At 51.2% G+C, this 27,318-nt stretch overlaps 1 protein-coding gene across 31 annotated transcripts in view; it reads left to right on the top strand.

The window, feature by feature from the left end:
* LOC308067348 (exocyst complex component 3-like) overlaps positions 1 to 6,607 on the top strand; it is a 53,186-nt gene extending 46,579 nt beyond the window's left edge. For 29 of the 31 annotated variants that reach the window (XM_080396067.1, XM_080396065.1, XM_080396064.1 and 26 more), the window contains 3 exons: positions 599 to 720; positions 2,303 to 2,488; positions 4,458 to 6,607. In XM_080396067.1, the coding sequence (XP_080252193.1) occupies positions 599 to 720; positions 2,303 to 2,483 (303 nt within the window). In that variant the 3' untranslated portion in view covers positions 2,484 to 2,488; positions 4,458 to 6,607. Of the gene's footprint in view, positions 1 to 598; positions 721 to 2,302; positions 2,489 to 4,457 lie in introns of those variants that run through there. The other 2 variants (XR_013929537.1, XR_013929538.1) reach the window with 2 other exon arrangements.
* Positions 6,608 to 27,318: the final 20,711 nt, after the last annotated feature.

Genomic DNA, 27,318 nt, shown 5'->3' with positions numbered 1-27,318 from the left:
TTCTTGATGTGGTTTTCTTCTTCTGCGTGCTCCAGTTTTGAGGGAGCCGACCATATGCAGCATCTACCAGCCATGTCATATCCTTTACAGTGTCCAGCCCTGCTTCCCATTTTTTCTGTTTTTCTGCTACAGGTTCTGTGTCCCCTCGCCCTCTCCTCAGGGTCGCTTTTCTGTCCCTGGGCTTGCTCCAGGGCAGCAGAAATATCATCATGTCTGACCAACAGAGCTTGTTTTCACACAGCTACAGGGCTGTGCTTACCTTTGGAAGCAAACCACTTGCCAAAGGCTTCTGACGGCCTTCAGAGCACAGCACATGTGGGGAAAAATGAGGTGCATTTTCCCACTTTGCCAAAGGCAATGCAGGAGGGGAGTCTGCACGCTGCTGAAGGTAGTCACCCAGCCGCCCTGGAAGCAGCCTGTGGCTACACCCCAGTTTATTTTCTCCTACCCTGGGGGGAAAACAGGCTTCTATACATGCACAGGCAGTCCTGCAAAGCTCCTGACCCACGCAGTGAGATCCCCAGTCTGATATGAGTCCAGCTCTTTATGCTGTGTGCCGTTACCCTTGCCCTGAACACACTTTTGCTTCTCTCCCCAGGGTCCAGCAGCTGGTCCCCTCAAGGATCCTATAAAGCCAATTTTAGAACTTATTCAAACTTCTGATGTCGAGGGGATGAAAATAGCCCTTCTGCCCATTCTCAAAGAATTTCCTGATCTAAGGTAGGGTCTTCTTGATTTAACTTCTGTTGTTTTTCAAATGATTACTTGCCACCAGGAGACCTACAGCAACATTAGTCCTGTGGTACTTTTTGCAGTGTGCTGGGTCAGGTACAATGTTTCCCTTTGAATACACTCTGTGCTGCCTATTTGCAGATGTTGATTAATATGGTTTATAACTTCACCAGATGGTAACCAGTGGAGTTGAGGTGTCCATCCGTAAAGGTAAAGGATGGATGAAATGGCTGTCAACAAAGCAGGAATGCTGTGGAAAAATACCACCTGAGTGGACAATTTAAAGGCATGTGTGCCAAATGTAGGTTTCAAGAACATCCTTAACTCAGGCATTTCATAACTTGCAAGCACTTGGCTTTTGGATTTAATACTTCATCAATCCTTTTGTGGGTATAACTATTTCCACAAAATTCTAGTGTATTCAGCAAGAATATACACTTCCATTTCTCACAAGAAGCTGTTAACAGAAATGAAACCCAACTTCTATTAGGAAGGTGAGATGTTAGCTAACTGCATGTGTTCCAAAGTCTGTGGTTTGTTACATCTATCTTTTGTTCTGATGTCTTGTGCTAGTGACTGTATTTTTCCAAGTTAACACGATTACAGTGTAGAGTGCTCTGTCACAGGATGCTGTGAAGGCCAAAAGTGTGAATAGCTTGAAAAGGGGAGCAGGCAATGTGGGGTAGATAATTATTTCAGTGCCTATTCAACATGACAGTCATGCTATAATCCCCAGCGAAGGAAGTCCTAAACTGCAGACTGCCAGAAGCAAAAAGCCAAGACAGACATATACTTTGTCTGGTTTCTATATTATTTTCCTAAGCACTTACTACTCTTGAAGATTCTATTGAGCTAAAAAGCTGCTTATCTGATACAGCATAACAATTCTTATTCTTTTACTATATATATATACACACACATACATAAATAGTAATATACATATAATACCCACTATATATTTATATTTAAATGTATAGTATAGGAAGCGGGCACAGGAAGTACTCAGAAGAATATTATTTTGATCCAGGTCTCAGAGGAGGTCACCCTGGTGTGAGTAGGTGCACTGTTCCTGATTTCAGCAGATTCCCCTATGTTTAAAACTGTTTGGCTTGGATACATTTGCCCTTTTTGTTAATCAGACTAATACGATGTGGGCCTGCTCGGTGAAGCAATGCTATGTAGAAGAAAAATCCTATAGTTTTCCAGATGAACAGTAAATGGCTCCACTGAGGGGAGAAAAGATACCAAAAAAAGCTTCCAAATGGTCAGATAAGGAGTTACCCAAAACTTACTGTGGCAGATAGAGATTTTTTTCCTAGGAAAAACCTGAGGTGAAGTTTTCCACAATTTCACAGGGATGCTGTGTGCGCTGGGCTCAGGATCCATGAGCTCAGTCATATCCCACACAGCCCTTGTCAAACAGCCACCTCCTTGTTAGGTGGCCAGAGAGCGTCAAAAAACAGCTCAGCAGCTTCCAGTCTTTGGTCTGGTCCAGCAAAACTGAGCGCTAGGAAGCCAGCTTTTTTTTATTGGCTCTTTCACTGACCTGCCCTCTTATTCTTTTGGAAAGGAAGGAACATCTGAGTGCAGTGCTGGACATCAAAGGCTCACTGAGCCGAGAAGACAGAGCTGCTCTCTTGAAGGCATTTCATGATAATTCCAGGGAATCAGAAACAGAAGCAAACTTGCTTTTTGCAGATATAGAAGTAAAACCTAGAAAATATGGACTCTGTGGCTGCCTCTGCTGTTAGCAAAGGTAGGTGTGTGTCTGTTGAGCATGCTTGTGCGTAACACGTGTACAGGCACAGGCATTCCTGCTTACAGGGAGGTGGAACGACTATGGCTGTAGTCACCTTCCTGAGGTCCTCGTTGCTGCATATGCAGATTGTACTTCACTCTCTCTGCCTGCAAATTTCCACGTCATGAAGCGTCATGTTGTAGGCAGCGCAGGGTGCCGAATGCTCAGGTGCATGATTCAGGTTACGACAGGGATAAAGGAGGAGATGGGGCTCTTCCTCCCCGCCCTTCTCTCCCATCCGTGTGTCCCTGCAGCAAGGGCTCTCCGCAGCATCCCCTCCCTCCCAGCTCTTACCATGTGCGCTCGGGCAGGGTCTCCCAGGCAAGGGCTGCTGCCTCCTGGCAGGGCATGCTGCGGGATTTTCTCCTCAGTGGTCCTCCTGCTTCCCTGGTGCCGAGGGGAGGGATGTGTGAGCCTCCATCAGAGCTGTATTGATTAACCCGGGCTTGGTCCCGTTCGGGTGACTGTGCCCTGCTGGGAGCACCAGAGGTGAGCGTGCCCCCTCCGTGCTGGCAGCAGCAGCCGGTGGCAGAAGGGAGGAGGGATAGAAGTCAGGGGGATGACTGTCACTGTCAGGTCTTAAATCCCCTGCTGTGAATTGACAGGGCTCATCCGGAGCACTTGCAATCCCCTTTCAGTTTCCCAAGGGATTCCTAAGCAGTCACCAATCAGGCATATTTTTTTTTTTTGTGGGGGTGGGTAAGCTGCAGCAGATCTTGAAACTAAGTAGGTCCTCATGGTTTAAAAGTACTCAGTGGAGAACATGCAGCTGTTTGCTTCACCTTAAATAATCTGCAACTTCTTTTTCGTCCATATTTGTCCAGCTCCAGCTGGGAACCAGAGAATTTTGTTTTATCTTTGCCAAGCCAGAGCCCTCGGCTACCAGAAACAGTCCCCCTCAGTTAATATTTACAGATTGTCACCAGTCACCTGCTGTTGGATAAGCTGATAGACGGAGTATCTCAGGTTGGGAAGCACAGTCCCTCTCCGCCGCCTCCTTTGCTCTCCAGTGTCACCGTGTATTTATAGCTCCTGCGTTAGCAGATCCGGGATGAGTTATGCAGGGTTCTGACCTGGGGCCTCAAGGCATAAGCAGACAGCGGGCTACCCTGGTAGCAGGGAGGGAAAGCAATTAGAGAAACAATTAATAAGCACACAAGTTTTCCCTTCCTAATGAAAACTAATTCTGATATAATGAACTGGCTATCAGCCACACACTTTTATACCCTCTTTTAAAGGAATTACCCATGGGATCACCTTTGCTTTAGGAGAGATATTCAGGAACATGTTTTTTAAAACACCATAAGTCACTTAATCTCCTATTTGCTGAAATCCCCTGGGTAAATAGGTTCCCAAACCCCAGAAGACCTGGCTGAGTCTGCAGGGCGGTGGAAGCACATGTGTAGCACAGGTTGGTAGCCTCACCCAAGCTCAGGGGTAGCAGTAATGGTGAAATAAATTATGGGATGTGCTGAAAGGAAGGTCACCTTCCTCCTTCCATCCCAGCCCTGGATTTTGCTGCCATGCTTTGGGGTGTGACCTGCAGGTACGCTGGGAATCGGCTGCTTTCTCCCAGCGAGAAATACAACATTGCACATACTTGTCCCTTCTGTGTGCGGAAGTGTGAGGGCTTTGGAAAAGAGTTATCTTTGGTTGTTTGGCATTAGCATGAAATGACCTCTGGGAAGAGGACTGAGCAGGTTTGGCTGGAGTAGGCAGGAAGCAGCAGGGATGCTGCCCACAGCTGTGAGCCCATGGATTGCATTAGCCAGAGTAGCCCAGGAACCGGAGATTTTCAGCAGGTAAATGTTGATACAGCTTTGTGCAAGAGCCTGGGTGTAGGAACGGTGTTTTTGCTCTTTGGCTGTTGCACATGTTCTGATGAGTGCTGTTTAATTACCCAGCTTTTTTCTTGCTTTCCCCTCAGGCCTGCTGTGAGAAACGTGAGGCCTTGCTCCCACATGGCAGCATCTGCAATCACAGATCCCTGAAAGCTTCAGGGACCCTTGCAGCTGGATCAGCGGAGAAGCCTGGCACCTATGGAAGACACAATTCCTGTACTTTTGCAGGAAAACCATATGGCCCAAATCCTAATCTTCTATGCATAGTCCAAGCAGAAGATGAATGGGAGGGATATGGCAGAAAGACATTCCTTCAAAATTTCCTAGATATTGCCACTCAGCTGAGTCCCAGTGGTTATTCCCAGGATGTGACATGTTGGTATAGGGAGGAGGAGGAGGAAGGTTCCTCCTCGCCAAATTCCTCTCTGTTTCCATCCCTTGTTTCGTGCAATCTTACACAAAGCGAGACTGCTGTCCCACACAGTGTCCTAGCAGATGACATGACATCACAACCTCCCCCAGGGACCCAGGACCCTCCGTTAGGGAATCCTGCCTAGCCTGTGGTGCTGGTGGTGCGTGCAGCTTTGGGCACCTGGATCCACCCCCCTGAAGCCTGGCCAGCTCCAGGAGGGGTGCAGGCAGAGCTGCTTTTTTCCTCGCTCCCCACACACGAAGGCTGTGACCTGCTTTGGGGGCAGCCTGCTGCGGTGCTGGCTGTGGGGTGGGGGGCTCTTCCCATATGAGTTTTACAGCTGGCTCTGGAGCAGAATCTTGCATTCATTTTTGTACCTCAGTTACTGGAAATTTCCTCTTGGAGAGGGAGGGGAAAGCCTCATGGGAAGCAGGCAGTGAAAGGAGCTGTTTGTCCCAGCCTCTGGGCAAGTTCTGTGCTGTTTTCAGATGTAAATAGGTAGTTCCGCAGGGAAAACACTGACTTTTCTTCCCAGTTATCTATGGACTGGTCACGACCTCCAGCTGGATTTGGTTCAAGGCCCTCCTTTGCTATTGTGTTAAGACAGGCCATTACAGCTCCTCTCTGGCTGTGTAAACAAGCGAAAAAGCTCTGCCACCTCAGACATACCAGTGCTTTTCTGAGCCGCCATTCCCCCTCAGATCTGCTTCCCTAACAAAAAAGGGGCAAATCTGTGCAGCGCAGGCTCGGGTGGGTGCTGCTGTACTCTGCAGTGCTGTGCCACCCCCCCAGGGACATGGGGGTCCTGGCCCAGGGGACTTGTCTACCCAGAGCCCTTCATGCAGGCAGGGTCCTGTGAGGTTGACAGGAGTTGGGGCAGGTTTATAATTGTCATGAGCTTTGTTCCGGGCATAGCGCTGAGAGCATGGCGAGTGGCAGAGAAGAGGAAAGCAGCAGGCTGCTCCGTGGCCAGGGAGAGTCCTCTGTGAGCTTTTGGGGCACCAGCAGAGCTCAGCATCATTACACTCCCTCCCTCATATCATTAAAGGGCGGTGAGAGCAGCCCGTGGCCCGCCTGCCCTTCCTGACCGCGTGTCTGCTTCAAAAGCCCAGCTCCTGCATCTCTTGCATTTTATAGCTGTTCATTGCAGCTTTGGTGAGACCTTTCCCAGGATGTGGGGATGTTGTGGGAGCTGGGGGAGCTGCAGCTTGGCCAGGTAGGTGTGGGTCAGGCTGTGGGGCTGGATGGACACCTGCCCTCTGAAGGGTTCCAGCCCTGCTGGGCACACTGGGCCCATCACCCTCCCCTCCTGCCTAATTGCACATTATTTTCAAGGGCGGGAAGGGATGACGGACCTGACTGTGACAGCAGGGTCAGGTCAGCCTCTGCCGATGGGTATTTCAAGCAATGAGCCTTCCAGAGAAAATAAATAAACCCCCCTCTGACATTTTGATCACGGTCAGGCTAAAAATAATCCCACAGCATGCGGATGGCTCCTGCCATGTACATGTCGATGCCTATGTACGTCTGCCGTTTGACATTCGCAGTAAGCTGAGGGTATGTCCTGCTTGCAGGCAGTGGCTGGGAGCCATGGGGGAGGCTGGGCTTGCTGCTACTGACCCTTTGGATGAGACGGCTGAGGACAAGCCACGCACCATCACGGCTGTGCCTGTCTTTGCAGTGTGGGCAGGGGCTGGGCAGCATCTTCTGCTCTCTGCTTGTGCAGAGGAGCATCGCTTCCAATGAGGTTTCGTAGCGGTGAGTTTCTGCACCCTACATGTAGCATCCAGTCTTGGAGAGGGCAAATAAAGACTTGAATTTGTCCATGAGGTTTAGTTGCTGGCAGCACACCTGAGGTTTTCCAGAGCGGAGGGCTCAGGGATGTTGGCTGAGGTGGGCATGGGGGGGTGATGGGGAGAGGCCACCTGGTGTGGAGACAGATGGTGTGGGCGGGTTGTCCTCAGCCACCTACAAGTCGCCTGGGGAGAGCAGATGTTGTGTGGGGAGGCTCCTGGTGCCTCCCCAGGAGGGGAGGCAGCAGAGGGGGGATGCTGGGTCACTCCAGGGACTATCTGGGGTGATCAAGGAAGGGAGGGAGGCTGTGGGGAAGGGGGATCAGGCATTTCCCTTATCTGGGGGAATTGTAACCCACTTTGCTGTGTGCCCTGACCTTCCTGAATGACCCAGCCTCCTCCTCTCGAGCCTTCACCCTAGGCTGGGGTTAAAGCGCTTGCATGGGATTTGTGTTGCTCTCTGTGGAGGGCTGGGAAGCAGGGTCACGCTCAGAATCCTTCTGCAGGATTATCTTGTGGCCTCAGGATGTGGGCAGGGGCAGTACTGCCATTTCCATCAGCCTGCGAGGGCCACCACAGAACCGTGCTGAGCATCTCCCACTTGCCTTCATGTCCAGCGGTACCATTGCCACGTGCAGGCCAGGACTGCTTGGAGCTCAGCACCTAGAGGGTCCCGGCACAAAGACCCTTTCCCACTCCCTCTGCTCACTGGGATCCCCTTGGTGCCAGGGTCATGCCACTGCCATGCTCACCCACAACCCAGACGTGCCAGCCCCGGGGACATGGGCAGCGAGAAGTGACATGCTGCTCCTGGTGGTTTGATGCCCTGGCTTTTTTGGAAGCTGCTCTCTGTCCATGATCTCTCTGGCTCTGCACCAGGCCGACGGTTTGTGTGGTGAGCGATGATTTGTCACCCATGTCCCCCACACTGCTCGGGGCTGGGGTTTGGCTGGTCTTTTTGAGGTGGTGTGTGTGGCACAGCCTCGACAGCCATCCCTGTCATTTGAGCTCTCATCTCCCAGGGTCACCTTCAGTCACCTTCAGTGCTCAATGCTGAAGACAGTGGAAAACAGATGCTCCTTAATTATGCTGCAGGGTCTGAGGAAAGACCTGACATTTGCTGAGGTGCCAGCTGTGCTTCCCCGGTTGATTTGGTGGCTTTGCCAAGGATTTGTGACAGTGAACGGAGGGCTCAGTGATGGAAAAACAGGTATTGCTGAGGGTTCTGGACATGCTGAGCTGTGTTGGATAGCAAATGTGCACGAGGAGAATCAATCCCTAAAACTATGAGACCTTAGAGAAGGCAAGCCACACAAGATTGCAAAATTATACAGTAAATTGTGGTTTATTCCCTTTCTTCCCCTCTCACAAGAGGAGCCTGTCAATGCTGGGAAACTAGTACACTGGTCCCTGTATTAACTGGAATAACTTGCACCCACTTTTGAGGCTCTCCAGGCTCAGGCTCTGCCAGCTCCCAGCTGGGAGCGATGCTCGACCCACGGGTGGGATGGGTGCACGTGCAGGGTCGGTGGCACCACAAAAGCCACGGCAGGTAATTTCCCTGCAGGGAAACACCGCAGCACATGGCTGAAGGCTTCATTGTAAGGCTGAAATGTCAGCCTTTACCCCAGCACCCCACGCTTCGTGCGGGATGGAGGCACCACCAGCATGTGCTGAAGCCGCTTGGTCTGGCCGGAGGGCTGGGCTCGGTCCCCGCAGTGTCCCCCTGCCGGCACCCCGGGCTGGGAAGGGTACACACCTGGTGCCATCTAGTGGCACTGGGACACAGAAAAGGCCCTGGCTCTTTTATCTTTTTTTGTATTATTATTATGGGGTATTACAGGGGTATACGCCTGCGTGGCGTATCACTTGTGTGGGCTGTAAGTGGGGTGCTGGGGATTCTGGTGTAAAGTAGGATGCACAGAGCATGTAGATATTTCTGCCAGCCAAGTAACAGGCAGTTTTGTGGGAAGATGGCGAAATAAAGTGATGAGCAGAATTGTCAGGTTGTGTCCTGCACTTTATAAAAACAGCCGGAGCATGCGAGTGCACGCAGAGGCTGAGAGCCAGGACCCGAGGAACTGTTTTCTTCCCTCTCCACAGCAGCTGGGGTTCCTGCTGCAGTGAAGGGCTTTAGGGTAAGGTTGGCTTAATCTGACCTAAGGCCATATTGGCACCAGAAGACAGGTTTCTTCCCTCACCTCTGGATGCCTGTCCACCACCTCCATCGTGTTGGAGGTCAGCTCCACTTCTGTGATAGCAAATGAACAGCTGAAATAAATAGTTCTGCATGGGTTTGCCTCCCTCCTTCTCTCCCCACAGCGGCACCTTTATCTGCACAGATTTAGACACACATACAAACACACCTATAAAAGCACAGAGGGGCAGTTACCTCTCTCTGAGCTCTAGCTGACAGCTCCGCACCTGCTAACTCTCCTATCACCATCCCCAGGGTTGTGGTTTTCAGACTCCTCCCAGCCACCCTCCCCAAGCCGCCCCCTTGCCCGCACCAGACTGGGATGTTCCCTTGCTGGGAGTTTGCTTGCTGCTACCTGCAGCTTGGCAGAGCGCGTGGGGCAGTGGGGCTGCTGTGCCTGCCCACCCTGGCTCACCCAGCCTCTGCGGGGGCCACTGTGCACTGCTCAGAGGGGCTGCTCTCGAAGGGGTGCCAGTCTGCCAGCAGCTGAAATAAATGGGCTGGGTTTAAAACAGCTGCTGGGAAACCCCCTGTGTTTCAGGGCTGGGACAAAGTATTTGCAAGGACTTTTACAAGAGCAGACTGTCTGGAGTGGTTTGTTATATCATATATCCTTTCAGGGTTTTGGAAAAAAATGCAAAGCAAATTTGGTTCACAGATGAGTATCAGGATTTTTCCTTCACTGGATTATACCCTCCGGACTTCTCTACACTGGTCTTCTGTGCTTAATACAAGTACTATGCTGAATGATCTCATTTTTTTCCCCTCCAGACTGCCCAGTGCTGAGAAAGACCTGAATCTCCATTCCCAGACACCAGCTGTGGCTCCTGCTGGTGCTGCCACATGGTCCATGGCCCATTTCACTCATGACATGGTGCATAGGGACATGGTTTGGTGGTGGACTTAGCATCGTTAGGTTTACAGTTGGACTCAATGATCTTAAGGGTCTTTTCCAACCTAAACTATTCTATGATTCTATCATTCTGTGTCTGCTGGCGTCTCATCCAGCATGAACTAAACCTAGGAGGGAGAGCTGGGTCAGGCAAGGGGAAGGATGAGCCCATGCCGAGGTGCTGCAGCCCAGAAAGGAGCTGGGGTAGCTGCTAAACACCAGCTCTTTGTTAAAAGCTCTGCAGAAGGGGGAGAGCACTTTTGTGTGCAGGCTGAGGGCTGTGCTCTGTCTGGTGTGAAGCACCCATGTAAAGACCAGCATGGAAGAAGCCTTGGCACTGCACAAGACTGCATTTGGCAATCCTGCCACATGTCAGTGGCCTCACACCCTTGCTGCATGGGTGACAACATACCAGGAGTGTCCTGGTGTGGGTGGCAGCACCTGTCTGTGCATGCAGCTCTGGGCTGGGGCCACTCAAGGGCAACCTCATCCCCTCAGGCCGGAGCTGCTCCTCACACCTGCGGGTCTCCCTGCTTCAGCTCCAGGCAAGGCTGTTTGGCCAGGGCAGCCAGGGGCTGGTGTGGGGCTGCTCTGCCAGCTGCCCAGAGAAGTTGTGGAGTCTCCTTCTCTGGAGACATTCAAAACCTGCCTGGATGCGGTTCTGTGCAGCCTGCTCTAGGAGAACCTATTTTAGTAGGGTATTGGACTAGGTGATCTCTGGAGGTCCCTTCCAACCCTGACTATTCTGTGATTCTGTCAGTGGAGCTGGGGAGTTCGGGGGCTGCTGGCTGCCCCCGGTGCTGCTGTGGAGAGGCAGTGGTGATGGTGCCTGGGCACGAGGCTGAAGGACGGGCTGCAATGGGCAGGACACAGCCACAACTGCACCTTGGTCCCGTGCACGGCAGCAGAAGGGAAAGCACCGACCCCTCCTCTCTGTGCTGCGACCTGCCTGTCTTGAGAGATGACTCGGGCAGTTGCTGCTGGAGTGGCTGGACATCCCTGACAGTGTGTGCCCCCAGTGTGGGCACTGGTGATGCAGAGCCTCTGTGGGGGCTGACTCAGCCAATAACCCACATGGTGATGGCCTCAGGGGCCTTGCTGTAATCATGTTTCATGACCTTTCATGATGAAGAATCTTTTGCAGGTTGCCCAGGTGCCTGGGATGCGGCCCTGGGCTGGCTGCCAGGACACATTGGTGATGGGCTTTGCCAGCTCTCCTGTAAAGCAGCAGCACGGAGCAAATTGCGAAGAGCGAGGCATCTGCTTGCCAGGGTGCAGCCCTGGGCTGGGGGTGCTGCACCCCCTCCCATGTAACTCATTGCAGCTGTTAGTGAGGTCTGGTGTTACCCCTCAGCCCTGTGCCAGCAGGTCCCCTGGCAGGGGGGCTGCCTCTGCTGCCTGCTCTCAGGGCAGACCCCAAACCCTGCGTGTGGTCACCTCAGAATCACTCAGGCTGGATAAAACCTTTGAGATTAAGTCCAACCGTTAACCCAGCACTGCCGAGCCCATCCGCTAAGCACCGCATCTGCACATTTTTTAAACACCTCCAGGGATGGTGATTCCACCACCCCCCTGGGCAGTCGGTGCCAGTGCTTGGCCACCCTTTCGGTGAAGAAATTTTCCCAATACCAAAACTAAACCTCCCCTGGCAGAACTTGAGGCCGTGTCCTCTTGTCCCATCACTTGCTGTCTGCGGGAAGAGGTAAACGTTCGGAGGCTGTGGGCAGGTGGGGGTCGGTCTCTTCCCCCCCCAAGCGAGGAGGTCCGATCGCCCCCGCCTGCAGCCTCAGCCGCGCCCCCCGCCCCGTGTTGCCGGACCGCCGCTAGGTGGCGGTAAAACCCGCCGGAGCGCCCGAGACCGCCTGCGGGGCACGGCCCGCGCGTGGGGCAGGGGGGGCTGCGGGGCTGCGGGGCTGCGGGGCTGCGGGGGGGGTGCCCGGCACCCCGGCGGGGCGGGGGCACGGCGGCGCTGCGGGACGTGGGGGGTCCCTCCGGCCAAACCCGTGCCCAGTGCCGGGCCGGCGCTGGCCCGTGGCCAGCCGCTGCGTGACACCCCCGGCCAGCCGCTGTGTGACACCCGCGGCCAGCCGCTGTGTGACACCCGTGGCCAGCCGCTGTGTGACACCCGCGGCCAGCCGCTGTGTGACACCCGTGGCCAGCCGCTCTGTGACACCCGAGGGCCCCGTCCCGCCGGCTGCCACCCTCGTGGCACAACCAGCGGCAAATCTGCCGCCTCCTGGGGACACCGACACGTACCCGTGTCCTGCCCAGCCACCCAGTGCGGGCCCTGGGGGTCCCTGCCCCGGGGGGCTGCTGAGCCCCTCGCCGGCAGGCTCACCCCGCTCTCCCGCCAGGGTGATGCGGTGGGGCCGAGGGACCGGCTCTGTGCCCTGGCGAAGGGGCCACAGACGAGCGCCCTTCTCCCATCCTGCTTGCGCTTTACGTCCCGCTAGCACCCTGCCAGCTGGCTCGGCTTTCTGTGACAGGTCTGTCCCCACCCTGGCCAGCCCTCACCCTGCCCAGCGGCTCCCCAGCTGGAGCCGGTTCCTCCCGTGCCCTGAGGAAAGCCCTGCTGCCAGCTCTCGCCCTGCTGGCAGCTCTCCTGGCACAGGGGACCTGCCCATCCCCGGGCTGCGGCTGCCCTGGCTGTCCAGGTGCCGGTGCCTCGGCGCTGGGGGTCCTGCAGCAGCGCTGCGAGGGGAGGAATGCCGTGAGAAACGAGGTGTGCTGGTGGGACAGACAGGCTCCAGAGGAAGAGCTCTGGCACCTTTTCCCTTGCTGCCTGCTCCAACACCAGGGCCGTGGAGGAGCGCAGAGCTGCCGGCAAACCTTCTGCATTCACAACGTATGAGCAAGCCTTGAGCGAGTGGTTTCCTAGGAATGATCAGGGAAGAGCTGCCATCACGCGACCAGGGTTTGGTATCAAAGACACCATGGAGCTGAAGACGGCCTTGCCTTCTGCTTATTGCGTTTCTTTCTGAAGCATTTTTTACCGGTTTGAGGACCAACATCTTGCCTAGCCCTGCCGTCCTTCATAAAGTAGACTATGTTGGTTTCTTCAGTGCTTACTTGGACATCAATTTTCTGGACTGTCAGTCATTCTCTCTCTTTTCTTTTGGACTCTAGAGTGCCAAGAGTGGATGCTGTACAGTAGCCAAGATCTGATGATGACAGCTGGAGCAGGGGAGTTTGTTTCCATGTTGTCCAGGTGTCACTCCTTTTTGCAAGCCCCAGCTAGAGGTTTCCTCTTTCACAGCAGTGTGTTGACACAACCCGTTCATGACCCATCATTACTCCAGAGTGTTTGGGTTTTTGCAGTTATTACTGAATGGACAATTTCCTCCCTGTATTTGTGCAGTTGTTTACTTCTGTATCATTGCCATAAGCTGTTCTTGTTCTGGTTGAATTGCATTCTATTGATTTTTTTGTTTTACTAGATAAATTCAGATTCTGTTCCTTATCCCTGGTCACCACATATACAGTCCCTGAATCTCTCATGGGCATCTTCTGGGTTTCAGCATCCAAATTATTAACGAACCTGGCTCAGTCCAGACTCCTGTGGACTCACACTCAATTGCTCCGATCATGAATCTCCATCCAGTTCTGTGACTGCCCCCAGCAGCTTTGCAAGAGCAGACCCTCAGCCTGAGGTCTGCAGGCCCAGAGAGATGTGCGATGCTCCCGAGACCTGCACCAAGCCATGGCCAGCAGTAACACCCCTTCTGTTCTGCTGCCTTGTCCCTGCAGCGCTTGGCACTGGCAGGGACCATGGTTGCTATTTGCATGAATGGTACTTGAGACGGTGTCAAAAACCTTACTGAAGTCAGTAGTCCCAACATCTGCAGCTGCTCTGCTCTCAGGGAGGAGAAACTCCTTCCATGGAGGGAAAGGAAATGGATTTATGCAGAGCAAATTTGATTAAAACAGTCTTGGTGTATTGTCTTGGTATCATTCTCATACTTAAACCTTTTTAATTCTACCAGTATTTTTCCAGGAAATAGCCCCAGGGCTTATTCCTCTCCCTCTTTTAAGATCAGCACTGCTTGCTCTTGCCCAGGGAGCCCCCTCTTTCTCGGCCATTGTGGTGGATGGCTGTGAGATAGTTTCAACCAATTTTCCAAACATGCTGTGCTGGGACAAGTTGGATGGATGAAATCTGCCTCTGGAAGCCTCTGATTTATTTAGGCTGCAGTTGGATGCACAGTTTGTTAGCATTATCTTATTTCATTTATTTTTTGGCAGCGTTGTTGGTGTAAGCAGCTCCCACCACATGTCCCCACCCCTGGTGCTAGTGCTGCTGTTGGGGGCTGGGGAGGGGGCAGCTGTGATGGGTGACAGAGGCTAATGCTTAAGCCTGTGCTGCTGCTGGAGCAGATGCATCTCTGAGCACTTGCAGTTGTGTTCCCCTGGTGATCCTCGTCCTTCAGTACCAGCATCTGCGCTTCAGTTTGCCAGTTGCTCCCCAGATGCTTGTGCCACAGTTTTATATGAATCTCCTGGAATTTCAATAACTTGTTTTCTTTCTGTAATGCCTTCTCAAAGTTCAGAGGATTAAGGAATTTATGATTCAGCTGAATTCCCATCATGCTGCACATCCTCCTTCTGCACCGGGAGATTTCTTCATGCCTTCAATATTATTTCCTGAGGAGCTGCCTGCTCCTCTAAATGCCACTTTCTCCCTAGAGTGACCTGCCGCAGGGTCTCTCCTGTCACATCTGTGCCTGCTGCAACCTGCCTGCACCGACTTCATTTTCCCAGCTCCTCCTGTCCTGAGAATCAGTGTCTCTCTGGTCTCCCCGTCCCTGGTGCCTACCTTCCTCTGCCCAGGGCCAGATTCCTTCTCCTACCCCATGAAGAAGGGGGTCAGGAAAGCAGCGCTGAGCCCTGCATACTCAGTGCAGGGGTGAGGAGCATTTCCCAAGGCATCTGTGGAGGCTCAGGCTCACAAGAGGCATCCCTGGCATCAAAGCAGGGCAACCTACAGGTATGGCTAGGTTGAGCCTGTCGGGAAGGTGGGAAGGATGCATCAGAGCTGGGAGCCCTGGAAGGAAAAGGGGATCTCTCCAAAATAGCAGACTGGGGGGTATAAGAGATCTGGGAAGGAGCACAGCCCAGAGGCTGAGGACAGCCAGGCTGCCTCACACACATGGGAGCCTTCAGTGCTGCCAGCCTCTGGGGCAGCGCGGGGCCGTTTTGGGAACGGGTACTGCCCTGAGTGGGTGCGCTCCAGATAAACCGCTTCTGCAGCTGAGCTTTGGGCTGAAAAGGCTTTAGGATGCCAGGGGAGACCTTGGCACATGGCCCTGGGAAGAGCTGTCAGACAGCAACACTGTGCCTCAGTTTCCATGTTAAAGCTGCAGCACTGCTGCTCTGTGCCGTGCTGCATTTTGCCATGCATGTCCCAGCTGCAGGAAGGTGCAGGGAGTTTGTCCCGTCTCGCTGCAAGGCCATGCATCAAATCCACGGTGTCTGGCTTGTGTCTGTCCTGGTCTTCAGCAGAGGTGGAGCTGCTGAATGTCCTGGGGTTATGGCCTGTGTTTAGGGTTTTCCCTCTGCTATCCCAGCAGAATGCTGGGGTTATATTTAAGGGCTGGCATGTCTGGAAGGATGCGGGAAAGGGAGCAGTTCTGGGAAGTCACATGTCTCCCCAAACCTTGGAAACTGTGGAGGCTGCCAGGCATGATGCAAGCTCATATTTCTGCATGCTTCGAGGACTGTGTCAAAGCAAGGCTGTAGCTACCAATGAAGGCAGAGTGTGATTTGAGCCATTTGGTTGGAAAATATGTATTCTTCCCAGAGAGGCAGCCCCTCCATCTGTGGAGAAATGACAGAGAGCTGCTCCGAAGGAGCAACACTCTGGGTTCATTTAGACACCATCTGATTTCCATTTTCATAAACGCAGAGATGCTTATGGTAGCCTTCAAACCTTTTGCACAATGCTGGACTCCTATGGTTTCAGCACTGATGACACTCCCCTTTCACCTCAGATAGGATGCAGCTGGGTACCTCTCCCTTGGCCATAAGGGAGGGCTGTGTACGAGTTCCTCTGCTGAGCAGGTTCTCCTGGGGCTGCCGGGCTCTGCCGGCATAGGCAGGGCAGCACTGCTGCACCACTGAGGTGCTGACACTGTAAAGACATTGAGAGCAAAGGCTGTCCTCTAGCCTGGGCTGATGCTTCCAGCATCTCCCCCAGGGCTGTAGGAACCAGCATCAGGGGGCTTGGGGACAAGCCTGTCCCCTGATAGTCACTAGTTTTGGAAAGCCAAGCTGTTGGCCAGAAGGATCTCCAATGAAGTCCTTCATGTCTAAAAACACAAGCAGAAGAGAGTTGCCCCGGTAATGGATGTGTTGTCAGTGAGAGGGTCCAGCAGGTGGGTCTGGACCACACGGCCAATGAACAGCGGTTGCAGAAGCTGGGCTTGCTTAACCTGGCAAAGAGGAAGATAAAAGATGTGACATCAACCTACGTGAGTGGTGGTTACAGTAGTGACAGAGTCAAAGTCTTCTCAGTAGCAGCAGGTGATGCACCAAGGGGAAATGGGCCAGACTGTGGTTTGGAAAGTTCAGGTTCGATGTCAGGGAAAAACTTCTGCCCTAGGAGGTGGTGCAGCTCAGACAGGTAGAGGATTCTCCAGCTGGAGGTTTTTCAAGACTTTGCTAGGCAAAACCATGGGATGACCTGAGTTAGTACTGGCAATGGACCTGCTTTGAATGGGAAGGTGGAGTGGAGGCCCCCAGATCTCCCTTTCAGCGGTGCTGTCACCCTGGGAGCCCTGTGGCCAGGCCAAGCTTTACTTACAGCTTGTCCAAGTGCTTATGTATGATGGATCATCACTTCTCACCTACCTGAAAAGAAGTGGGAGGTGAAGGCTCTGGGGACTCTGTCTGAGGAGTTTATTCCCAATCATGGGGTGAGAGGGAGTATGATGGAGCAGAAAGCTGGAGTGAAGAACACTTACCATTCTCTAATTTTTAAACATTGGTTTACTATACTAAAAGAAAGGGCAAACAAAGAGAGGGAAAACTTCATGAAGTAAGTGGACTAGAGGGGTTTGCATCTCCTCAGTGTCAGGGGTCTGTTTTCTTCACCACACACCACACTGGGATAGGACCAGATGGGACAGACGAAGTCCCTGCTGGTGACCAGATAAGGGTAGAGTGGAAGGACAGGGATTTCCTTGTGCCACTGGATGGTCCTTCCCAGCCTGAAGCTTGTCAGCATTGAGTACCTATATTTTTGTATTGCTTCCTGGGAAGCCAGGCCTCCCAAGAGCCTGTGGCATGGGTGGAATTTCCTGCAAGGCCCTGCTTTATCAAGGCATGGAACCAAGAAGTGGTGCTTGCTGGGGAAGTTTGTTCTTGTTGACATGACTGGAGTATAAACACATGTCCTAGCTGCACACAAGGACGTGAGGCAGAGCTCCAGGCTCCCATGAAACCAGAATTCCACAGTGAAAACATTTGGGAGTTCTTGGTGAGCTAAAGCTGACTTAGATTTATAAGTGCAGTTCCTCTCTTTTGAAGACTTTCCCTCTCTTTAATGTAGTATCAGCCTTCTTCTGTTTTTCTGCTGGGTGACAAGAAGAAAGAGCACAGAAGATATTTTGGGGGAAGAACTACAAGAAGACTGATTTAGCAATCTGACTTCCCATACTGCTTTTGGGATTGAAAATGAGCACAACGGAGGTTTGGCAGAGTCTAAGGGTGACCTTTCACAGAGGCACTCACTGCTTCTCCTGAACTTCTGGCGCTACATCAAAATTGTTAAAATAAACACAAAATTCAGATTGTATGGAGCCAAGTGACACAAGCCACAAGCCTCAAATAGCTGGGGAGTCTGGCAGCAGGATAGCTGCGTGGGTCAAGTGCCCAGTGTCCTCCCTGAGACAGTGACCAGAATAGATGTCCAGGGAAGGCAGAAGGGATGGGAGAAGCATGATCCGCCCCCACATACTCTCCCAGACACCAATAATTTGCAGCTTATGCAATTCCTGAGCCAGAGCAGTGTCTGTATTTAAGAACCTTCAGTGTTGTTTTGTTTCTCTTGCCCCCTCTCCATCCTTGAGCTGGCTGCTTTCTGCATACAGCTTAGCTCTTAACAACCACAGCATCCTGTAGCAGGAGCTGCTGCAGCCTAATTACACCTTGTGTGAAAAAACCTTCAGTTTTCTGGCTTTGGGTCATGCACCTACTACCTTCCTCTGATACCTCTTGTGTAGGAAGAGACCGTTTTCTTCTTTCCACCCTCTGTACTCCCCCATTATTCTGCAGACCCCCATCCTCAGTTGTCCCATTTCCAGCAGGGAGAGTCCTGTCCTGCTCACCGAGAAGCTGTTCCAAGCCTCTGCTCTAGACCTACTGCTCATCTAGGTAGCACCTCTTTAAGATGGAGGGACCCAAACTCGCAGTCCTCGAGCTGAGGCTGCCGTGAGTCTGTTACGGCATGATTTCTTGTTCCTGATATGTTCCCTTTTTCCCATCTTATTAATTCCTCACATTTAATTTGAGATTTCTTCTTTCTTCCTCGCATTAAGTAACATTTCCACAGAGCTATCTGCCCAGGGTCTCATTTGACTCCCCCGTTTTGTATGTAAAACAAGAATTTTGCATCCCTTTGCATAGACCTCCTCTGCCACTTGAACACTTGCTTGCTCAGCATCATAAGGTCACTTTTACTGCCATGAGTCATTTGGTATCATCTGAAAAAGCTGTCACCTGACTGTCACCCCTGCCCAGGTTCCTGCAGAGACCCCAGCACAACCCTGCATGGAAGGACACCCCTCCAATATAAAAATTGCTCCTTATTTCCCATCTTTGCTCTGTTACTTGTCCCTGTGATACCTTCTGATTAATCCTATTGCTTCCCAGTTTCTCTCAGAGCCTTTGCCTTTTAGAAACCTCACTAGGCTACAGAAACTGCATCTCCTTTCTGCTCCCTTGCTCACCCCCTCCAAGAACACCAGTGGGTTTGTGAGGTGCCATTTCTCCTGGCCGAGGAGGGCTGGCTCTTCCCCAGTGCATCACTGTGAGAGAGGTGAGGAAGGTGCCTGCCAGCTGCTGGTGCCACCTGACAGGAGGGGGCCAGGCTCTGTGGGTGCCTTCCAGGTTATTTAGAAACATCCAAGGGCTGCCCTTGCCACAGGGTCCATGTCTGCTGCCACGCAGGCCCCATGCTGGAGGGAGCCTGCCCATCCCTGCCCTGGTGAGGAGCCCTTCCTGGGCATGGGGCTGCAGTGCAAAGGGGGTACAGCTGCTTTGTGCTTCTCCAAGGCTCACCCAACAGTTTTGCACCCTTCCCACTTGAATTGGCTGCAAAAAGAGACAGATCTGCCAGGTTTCCTAGGGTTTACAAGGGTCTGTCCAAGCATATCACACACCTGTCCTTCCTCCATCCCCACATTACATTTGAGTGTTGTACCTCAGGGCACAGGGACCTCTCTTTGTTGTCCCCAAGTTTTTAAGTTTTGTTTCATAAGAACTGCAGAGAGGCAGATGGGGCCATAATGGTGAGGATGTTGCCTTACACCAGGGATGTTCTAACTGCAGTCTGGAGGACAGCTCATGGGAAGAGTCTGCTGCACCCATGATGATGGCCTTCCTCCTTCCTTCTGATTGCCCTGGGTTGTTCAAACAGGATTTGAAGCTGAAGCTGGAAGCACAGAGAGGGGGCCCCAGCTGTCCATTCTGTTGGGAGATTTTAATTATTTTTTTTTAATTGGGAAATCAATATGTGAGGGACACGTAGCAGACAGGAAGGGTGTCTGTGGAAGAGACACATAGATGGCAACTAAGAAGAACACTCAGCTGTTTCTCTGGGGTTGCTTAATGGTAAAACCAGTCATTTTCATTGCAATGGAGAAATGACCCAATTGTGAGTGGGAGGGAGTGCACATGTTTGGCGATGTCATTCATGTGACAGTCACACTCTCCCAGTGTGCCCTACGTGGGACTAGCCTCTGACTGCTGCTGGCTTACAGCAGTGCAAAACCCATGGGTTCAAGAGACACCCTCTAGAACAAGCTGCAGACAACTTTGGACCCAGGAAAGTGGTTTAAATTGTCAGATTTTCAGGAGCCCCAGAAACAAGACTGCCCCAAAGCTGTAAATTTCTTCAGGTGGGTCCCAGGGTCCCAGGCACGTGTGGAGGTGGGCAGTTGCCCTGGGGCATGGATGCAGTTTGGGTTATTCCCTCCGTATATTGCCTAGCCTGGCTTGGCTGATGTGCTGTCCTTGGCCAAGGACACAGTGATTTTTCTCTGTCCCTTCCTTTCTGTGGGGTAGTTAAAAACTTGCACGTTTCAGTCTGCAAAAGATAATTTACAAATGAAGTAAAACCTGTAAGGCTGTGACCCTAACCCTCAGCCAAACCAACACCTTGCTGGAATACACCAAAGTGCTCCAGGAAGAAAACACTATCCCAAAATATATTAATGGCTGGAGCTAACCTTTTGAGGAAAAACACAGTGTTTCAAGACCTAATGGCCTTCCTCATCCTGGTCCTTTCCCAGCACAGGCAATTGGAGTGTGTTTCCCAGCCCGTGTGGCCAATAAACCCGTGTTGATTGCATTGCAGGTTCAGCTTGTGTGCGGCAGCACGGTGCCAGGAACGCTGCAGACAGCTTTGCTCAACGTGAACAAAAATGGTCAGGGAAAATGGGAAGCGTGCTGTTAAATCCTGCGATAATAGTTCACTGGCTTTGCTCGAGGTTGGAGACTTTTAGAAAAAGAAGAAGTGGAAAAAGTGGATTGAGTCGAGGTGACAAACAGGGAACTTCAGGGTTATCCGCCGAGCAGTCAGTGACAGCGGCGCAGGGAAGTACGGGGGAGGTTCAGCTGCTGTGGCAGACCTACGGGCTCGTTGTAGTAACAAGATATTGAAAGACCTTTACACAGTCTCTGATTCCTGTGTTTGTCATTTCAGTTATTCCCTGGATATGACTGTTTTTAAGGGTGAAGACTGGCTCTCTGGGAGGCCTCAGGCATGCAGCAGGGGGATGTAGGGCAGCAAGTGCAGGATGGAAATATATCTAGGTCCTTCTGCAGGGGTGGTGGGGTGTGGTTGACTGTGCTGGAGCAGGAATGGCTCTGTCAGGTTGACTCTCCATTATGTACACAGATTCCATCGTGCATCTGGTCACAGGTGACGATAGAGGGAGGACAGGAGATGAACAGGGACAGTGGCTATATATGGTAACAGCATCATCTGGTTGAAGTCCTGGAATGACTAGGGTCCAATACAAATGAAACCATCCATGTAGTGTGTGATTAAACTGGTTTATTCATAAGGTGTCCAGTCCTCATGTACGCTGCTACCCTTGCCACAGAAGTTTTGCAACAGTTAAAGAAAAAAGCAAACCACCACTGCAAAGAGAAAAAAGACTTAGTGATGGCCAGGGAAGGAATGTGAGGCCTGGGCATGCTTGCAGCGATGTTCTCTGCCCCATCTAGCACCCAGCAGTGCACAACACAGGGACTTCCTGAGCCACAGCTTGCATCTGCTCGCTGGCACCTTTTGCGTTGCAGTGCCCTAAGTATTGTATAACAGATGTCAGAAGGGAGGATGGCAGGAGGCTTTTCTCCATTTCCAAACACCCTGCCTTAGCTTGATGGAAAATCTAAGCTGGTCTGGTGGCCAAAGAGTGCACAGGGACCTTTGGGCTCAAGTCTGTGTCTTGCTACAAGCACATGACATGTGTCCAAGGGCTGGTCTCATCTGTGTTTCGTCTCCTGGTCTGTAAAATGCAGCGCAGCTCTTGCCCCTGGTGCACAGAGAGAATAAATACTCGGCACAGAGTTGTGATCCTAGGCACAAGGGGCCATCTAAATAGACGGATGTTCCAAGGAGGAACTAGGTCAAATACCTCTTCCCCCAGTGAAACAGCAGTGTGGTTTGAACCAGTCGGAGCATAATGTGGTTTCTGCAGGGCTATTGCTATGCATCTGGTCTGAAAAAAAGTGTAGTCCACTTCTTGAAGAATTTTTTGGCTTGGCTTGATTCCATTTACATTGTGAAGTATGTTTCAGTGGTAGCAGGCAAGTGCTTTGCACTGGTCATACAGCGCAGTCAGCATGCTGTAGCAAAAGCTGTTAAGGCCAGTCCTGTCCAGCTTACCTGTATGCTCAGATCTATGCAGAAAAAAATGACTCAGAATCACTTGTGTGGTTGAAGCTAAGTATAGGTGTAGCAATACGGACTGTATTATATTAACTCAGCTTGCAGGTTTTTGACTGAACTATGCAGGCTGTCTGGGATTGATTTCTCCCAGCCATTGTTAATGAGACTGGAGATTGCTCCAAGTTTGCTTGCCAATGCTTTCCTGTAATAAGGGATAAATTAAAGCAAACAAACCCAAGTGAAGCAAACACAATTCAACTGCTTGGAGGAAAGCCAACAAAAATAATGCCTGATGTCCTCATGTTTCCTTGGTGTGGGCTGACCTGGTGGACACACATTGTGGCTGTGTCAGCTGGACTGGGGCACGGTGAAATCTGTGCATACTGCTCTGCCGGAGACATTTGACAGCTCCACTTATATTTGAAAAGTGGGTTTGGTTAGGCACCAAGCCAGCCTCACACACGATAGCATCTTCCCCAAAGAGCTACAGGCTAAAGCGTGTGTTGTACAGAATAGAAAAGTGAGAGAGTAGAGGGCAGAGGAAACATAAGACTGAGGACTCACAGGGCATGTGCATTCCTGGGCTGATGAAATCACCATCTGTCTTTTTTCTGTGCAGGGTAAACACAACACCCACGGTCCCGTGGTGGAAGCTGGAGAGAGGCTGAGGACCACACTTGCCCAGCTGCTGGTCTGATGGATTCTCAGACACCATGGGCTCCCCACACACCTCTGTGCTCCATTTATCCACGATGATCTCTCTAGGTAGCTCTTGGGAGGAGCAGTTTTTAGCCAAAGGTGCGATTACTACCTAGGCTAAGGCTGCAGCGATTTCTTCCTCCAGAGCTGAGCAGCTGCATCAGGGACTTGAAAACTTCACACGCTACTGATGAATAATGATAAGTGAGAAAGACCAATCTGCTTTCCAGACCTACCAGGTCCCCTCTTTGTCTGACACGGTGTATCCCTGACACCTGGCTTCTGGAAGCAGCTCAGTGCACACTGCTGCTTCTTGCAGCAAACTCGTGCATCTTCACCCCTGATCCCAGAAGGACGCACTCTGAGCTCCCCCGTGGCCAGCTCCCCACGCTGCACAAACACTTCTCATCCCTAGGTTTCCTTTCCCTCCCGGCTTAGGTGTGTTGTTGTCAGAGGTAAGCGAGATAACAGCACCCATCAGAGCTAAATGGGGATGGAGGTGACTGATCACAACTCCACCAGCTGGTGCTACATGTGCCTGGTGGCCAGCAGAGCTGCTGGAGCAGGATCGATGGCCACAGTGAGCGGCACCCTCAGGGTGCCAGCAGGCACAGCTCAGCATATTTCTGGTTTGGTGTGAGTCAGGGGCAAGTCTGTCCCAGGGTTGTGCAATGCGTCATCTCCTCCTCCTTCCTGCTCCCCCCTCAACTGATCTGCATGATGTGCAGCACTTAGACATTTTGGTCTGGCTATAAGAGATGATGAGTGATGTTTGATACCTTTATTAATGGCATTACTTGAATTCAGCTGGACGAAGGACAGACAACAATGGGAGAGCAGACACGTGCTGAGCAACACACTCTCATAAAGAAAATTCCTTGATCTGGGCAGATGGCAGCTAAAATTGAGGCTAGGAAAGAGCTCTGGCCAAGCAGCTCAGGAAGGGCCTCTGTGTTCTGGATGCTGTGGCTGAAAGCAGGGTTGAGTTTAGAAGATGCTGTTTGTGGGACTGGTGGCTCACAGACTGGTGAGGGTGTATCTGCAGGGCCACGGCTCCTGCAGCGGAGGGGCAGCAGATCACAGGGTAGGGTACCCCCTTCTCCAGGTTCCTTCTGCTTTTTAGCTAAAGTTTGGCTTGGCACACGCTGCTGCCTGAAACTTCACCCTCGGAAGCATTTTGGTCTCTGACTGACTCCTGTGCACAGCACAGCTGTGGCTGACAGCACTGAAGCTTTGCAGATTGACAAAGAAATCCTGGTTAGAAAAGGAAACCTCTGCCTCAGGTTGTGGAAATACCACACCATTTCTTGGCATGCTTGGTACTATATAGCCAGAGGGAAATAACTGTTCTCCACTTCCCCCCTCCCCGCCAAGAGAAGTGAAACTGCATTAAGAACTGTTGACCACACGGAAACATAGCCGAGTCAGATGGTCTGAACCTCCAAAATGTATCATCTGTCACTGACAGTGCTCATGTTACCTTTGGTGACTGTTGCCCTGCCTACAGATAATGGAAAACGAGTATTTGCTGCTAGCTAATTGCATCACTGCCAAATATAGAACCACATGTCCTAAACTGGTCATCGTCTGACCTTGAAGACTGTCTCTCCAGCTTTCAGTCACAGCTGTGACATCTCTCCCATAGCTCTACCCATGTCCAGGCGCTTGTCCCCAGCCCATGCCATGTACCAGAGGGCCCCAAGGAGATGCCTTTGCTACCTTCACATGTTGTGCCCATGGCTAGAACTATCTGAGGGAGCTGGGCCACTGCATTATGGTGCTTCAGCCCCTAATTATGATTTTTATTTTCTCCTCTTTAAAGGAGAAATACCATAGTGTGTCAGGATAACCTATTACTACCCAATCACCTCACACTGCAGTCACACAACCCAGGTTAAAATAAGAGCACAAGCACAGCCAGGCATTCATAATTAGCTCTTCCACCTGAGAACACCATTGCACATGCTCATGAGAGCTGCAAATTAAGATGCGAAAGATGCAGGTGTTGCCGCTTGCACTTATGCTACCCCAGCAAGGCTCCCTGCCTCTGCCTGCTCCTATTCTCTGTCTCGTGCCTCTTCCAGAGCTGGTTTTTAAAGAGCTTTGCTCAGAGACCAGCTCTGGGTCCTCCTTCCAGGTGCTGAGTTACCCTCCTCTTCCACAGCATGACTCTCTTCTGACATCATCCCAGGATACACAGGCAGGTATCACCTTCCTCCTAGGAACTTCTGTTCCCTCCTTACCCAGAAGATAGACAACCATGAGATTACAGCAGTGGTTGTTTCCCATCCTTACATATGTAGGCAGGGATTTCCCTCCATCAGCAGCTGTCCAACAAAGCTTTGCTGCTGGGAGAGGTGATACTGCCCCTGGCTCCTGGGTGACTTCTCAGACCTAGAGAGGAACATCTCCTTCACCAGACTTCACAAGCTGCTCTGATGACATGCAGGTGAAACACTTCAACAGAACGATGAGGTAACTCATTACTGGTTCCTGAGACTAGTTGCATCAGCTTCTGGGAGCTGATGCCCACCCTTGTCCTTTTAGGCATACCCTGCATGTATTTGTCTCTGTCTACCACAAGCTTCAGGATTCATGACTTGTCAGTCCTGAACATGGGGAGTAGAGGTAAGGTTGTAACGTGTTTTCTGGTTATTATTTTGTACATTAGGTAGGAATTGCATGACTGAGACACTGAGGTTCTTGATGGCTCACAAACCTGGAGAAGATAGAGAAGTCATCTGCACGTTATTTGTATTTCTTTCATAATATGTCAAAGCTTCTACAACATTGTGAACTTTCATGTCCTGAATTTTCTGATGTTTTCCTTGAAGAGAAAGTTACCAGAAGGAATAATGACCAAAACCCATGCTAGGACTTGTTTAAAACCACACTGTGGCAGAGTGTGGGAAGAGGAAGGGGGTTTTGCACATCAGCACAACCAGCTCTCAGGTCCCAGACTTCACAGTTGAAGTTTGCCAAACAAAATAACCTGGTTTGGGCACTTTCTGTGGAGAAAAATGTTGAATTTCTAGAAAATGGTGTTCTTTGAAGGGCTGGAACTGGGCAAAAGGCTTGGTATGGTGTCTGTAGGAAAAGCAGTCATTATGGTAGTAGCATCTGTGGGGGTGCTGTGTATACGAGTGATGCAGGAGTCAGAGTAAGAAAGGATCTAAATATCCATTACAACACCAGTTATCAGCTCTCAAAAACTTATAGACTTAATTGCCTCCATTTCCATCTTGAAAATACCCCATGAAGATTTTTTTTCTGCGTATAGGGAGAGGTAAACAGATTGCAGAAATCTGCTGTTTGTTGATTCTCCTAATGATAATTTGCACATTAGCATGGAAGCATTGCTCATGCACTACCAAAAGCATAAATTTGTTTTTCAAGTCAAGCTATATTGAAATGTATGAAAATGGGCAATTAGTATAATTTTGAATAATAAACTGAAGCTTGTGGTATAGAGTTGTTCATATGAGATAGTAGGAACTTAGACTGGAAAGGAGAATGTGATACCTGGATAGAAATAGTAGTATCTTTTACAGAAATAGGTTTTTGTAGAGAAATAACATTATATGGAGAGAGAGGCTTTTTCCTCTCACCCACAGAGGACACGGAGGGTGAAGTTTTGAGGTAGGTGGAAAGAAGGTGGAACCTTTTCCTTTTCTTAACTGTGGTTTCTACCCAAGAAAAGTTGGCTTAATAGGCTGTTCTGAATGACAGATGAATCTGGTCTTTCTTCAAAAGCTGCTATTGATTTCATGCTGTACGTGCTGATCTGACAAAATGTTCCCCAAGTAAAAGCAATCTGAGCTCCTTGAGAGAAGTTTGTAGGGAAATCAAATCAAACAAAAAGGGGAGCTTGAGCAGTTCATGCATTCCACAGTAATACTTTAGTCTTTGTGATATTACAATGCATCAGAAGGGGATGCTGAGCTGGACAGCTAAACAACGACCAACGAAAGACTTCTGAGCACAGCCAGAGGCATGGCAGGTACTTGAAGGCTGCTCTCCTACCTTCCCAGTCTTTACTTCTGCAGCCTTGTTTCTCTAGGGCACCTCCTAAGTTTCCCTTACTGATACACAGCAAAGGTTATCTGAATTACTGCTCACGCTGCGTTTGCCAGCTCTGGGATTATCAGTGCCACCTGTGAGATCTCTGCAAGCTGCCAAGGTTCCTCCAGGAGCAGGCCTAGCCCCCCCCCCCCCCAGCCTGTGCAAGAGTTACCCTGGTTCAGTTTGCCCCCCTTTTTCAGTAACTCTTACAGTCTCTTTGCCCCGTGAGAACACAGGACTGGTCTGTGGGTCCTATCTGCTCTCTTGAGTTACTCCAAGCCCTGTGATCCCTGGGAGGTAGAAATGGATATCCCTGGGGCATCCTGGGGAAGGGACACGAGCCTGCTCAGGGCTGCTTTCTGCAAATCACCCATACCCAGGCAGGACAGCAGTGACAGCTCTGAATGAAGTGTGGCCTCTGCAGGTGACATTCCCTTCACACCTGCTTGCTGAACAAGGGACATGAAGGCCGGTGTGGTCCAGGAGTGTCTGCACAAAAGCTTGTCATGGCTGCCAGGATCCTGCTGGATCAAATGCCTCTTTTGGGCCATTGGAAATACCTCTGCCACTCCCCACACATTAAACAGAGGGACCGGGTAGCTGCAATGAACCTTTTTGGGTCTATGTAAGCCCATGCAGGTGGCAAAGGAGCTGTGTCACAATGTGTGAAGCTGGGGTTGGGACCTTGCCAAAGACAAGGGGTCTGCTGTGCAGGAGCATGACGATGGCATTCCCTGCCCCACAGCTCAGATGTCTGTCACCACTTCTTGTAGCTTG

Source organism: Falco punctatus (assembly GCF_963210335.1).
Source record: "Falco punctatus genome assembly, chromosome: 7".
Lineage (NCBI taxonomy): Eukaryota > Metazoa > Chordata > Aves > Falconiformes > Falconidae > Falco > Falco punctatus.
The sequence above is the reverse complement of the archived record's forward strand: the minus strand, read 5'-3'. Positions and strand labels throughout refer to the sequence as shown.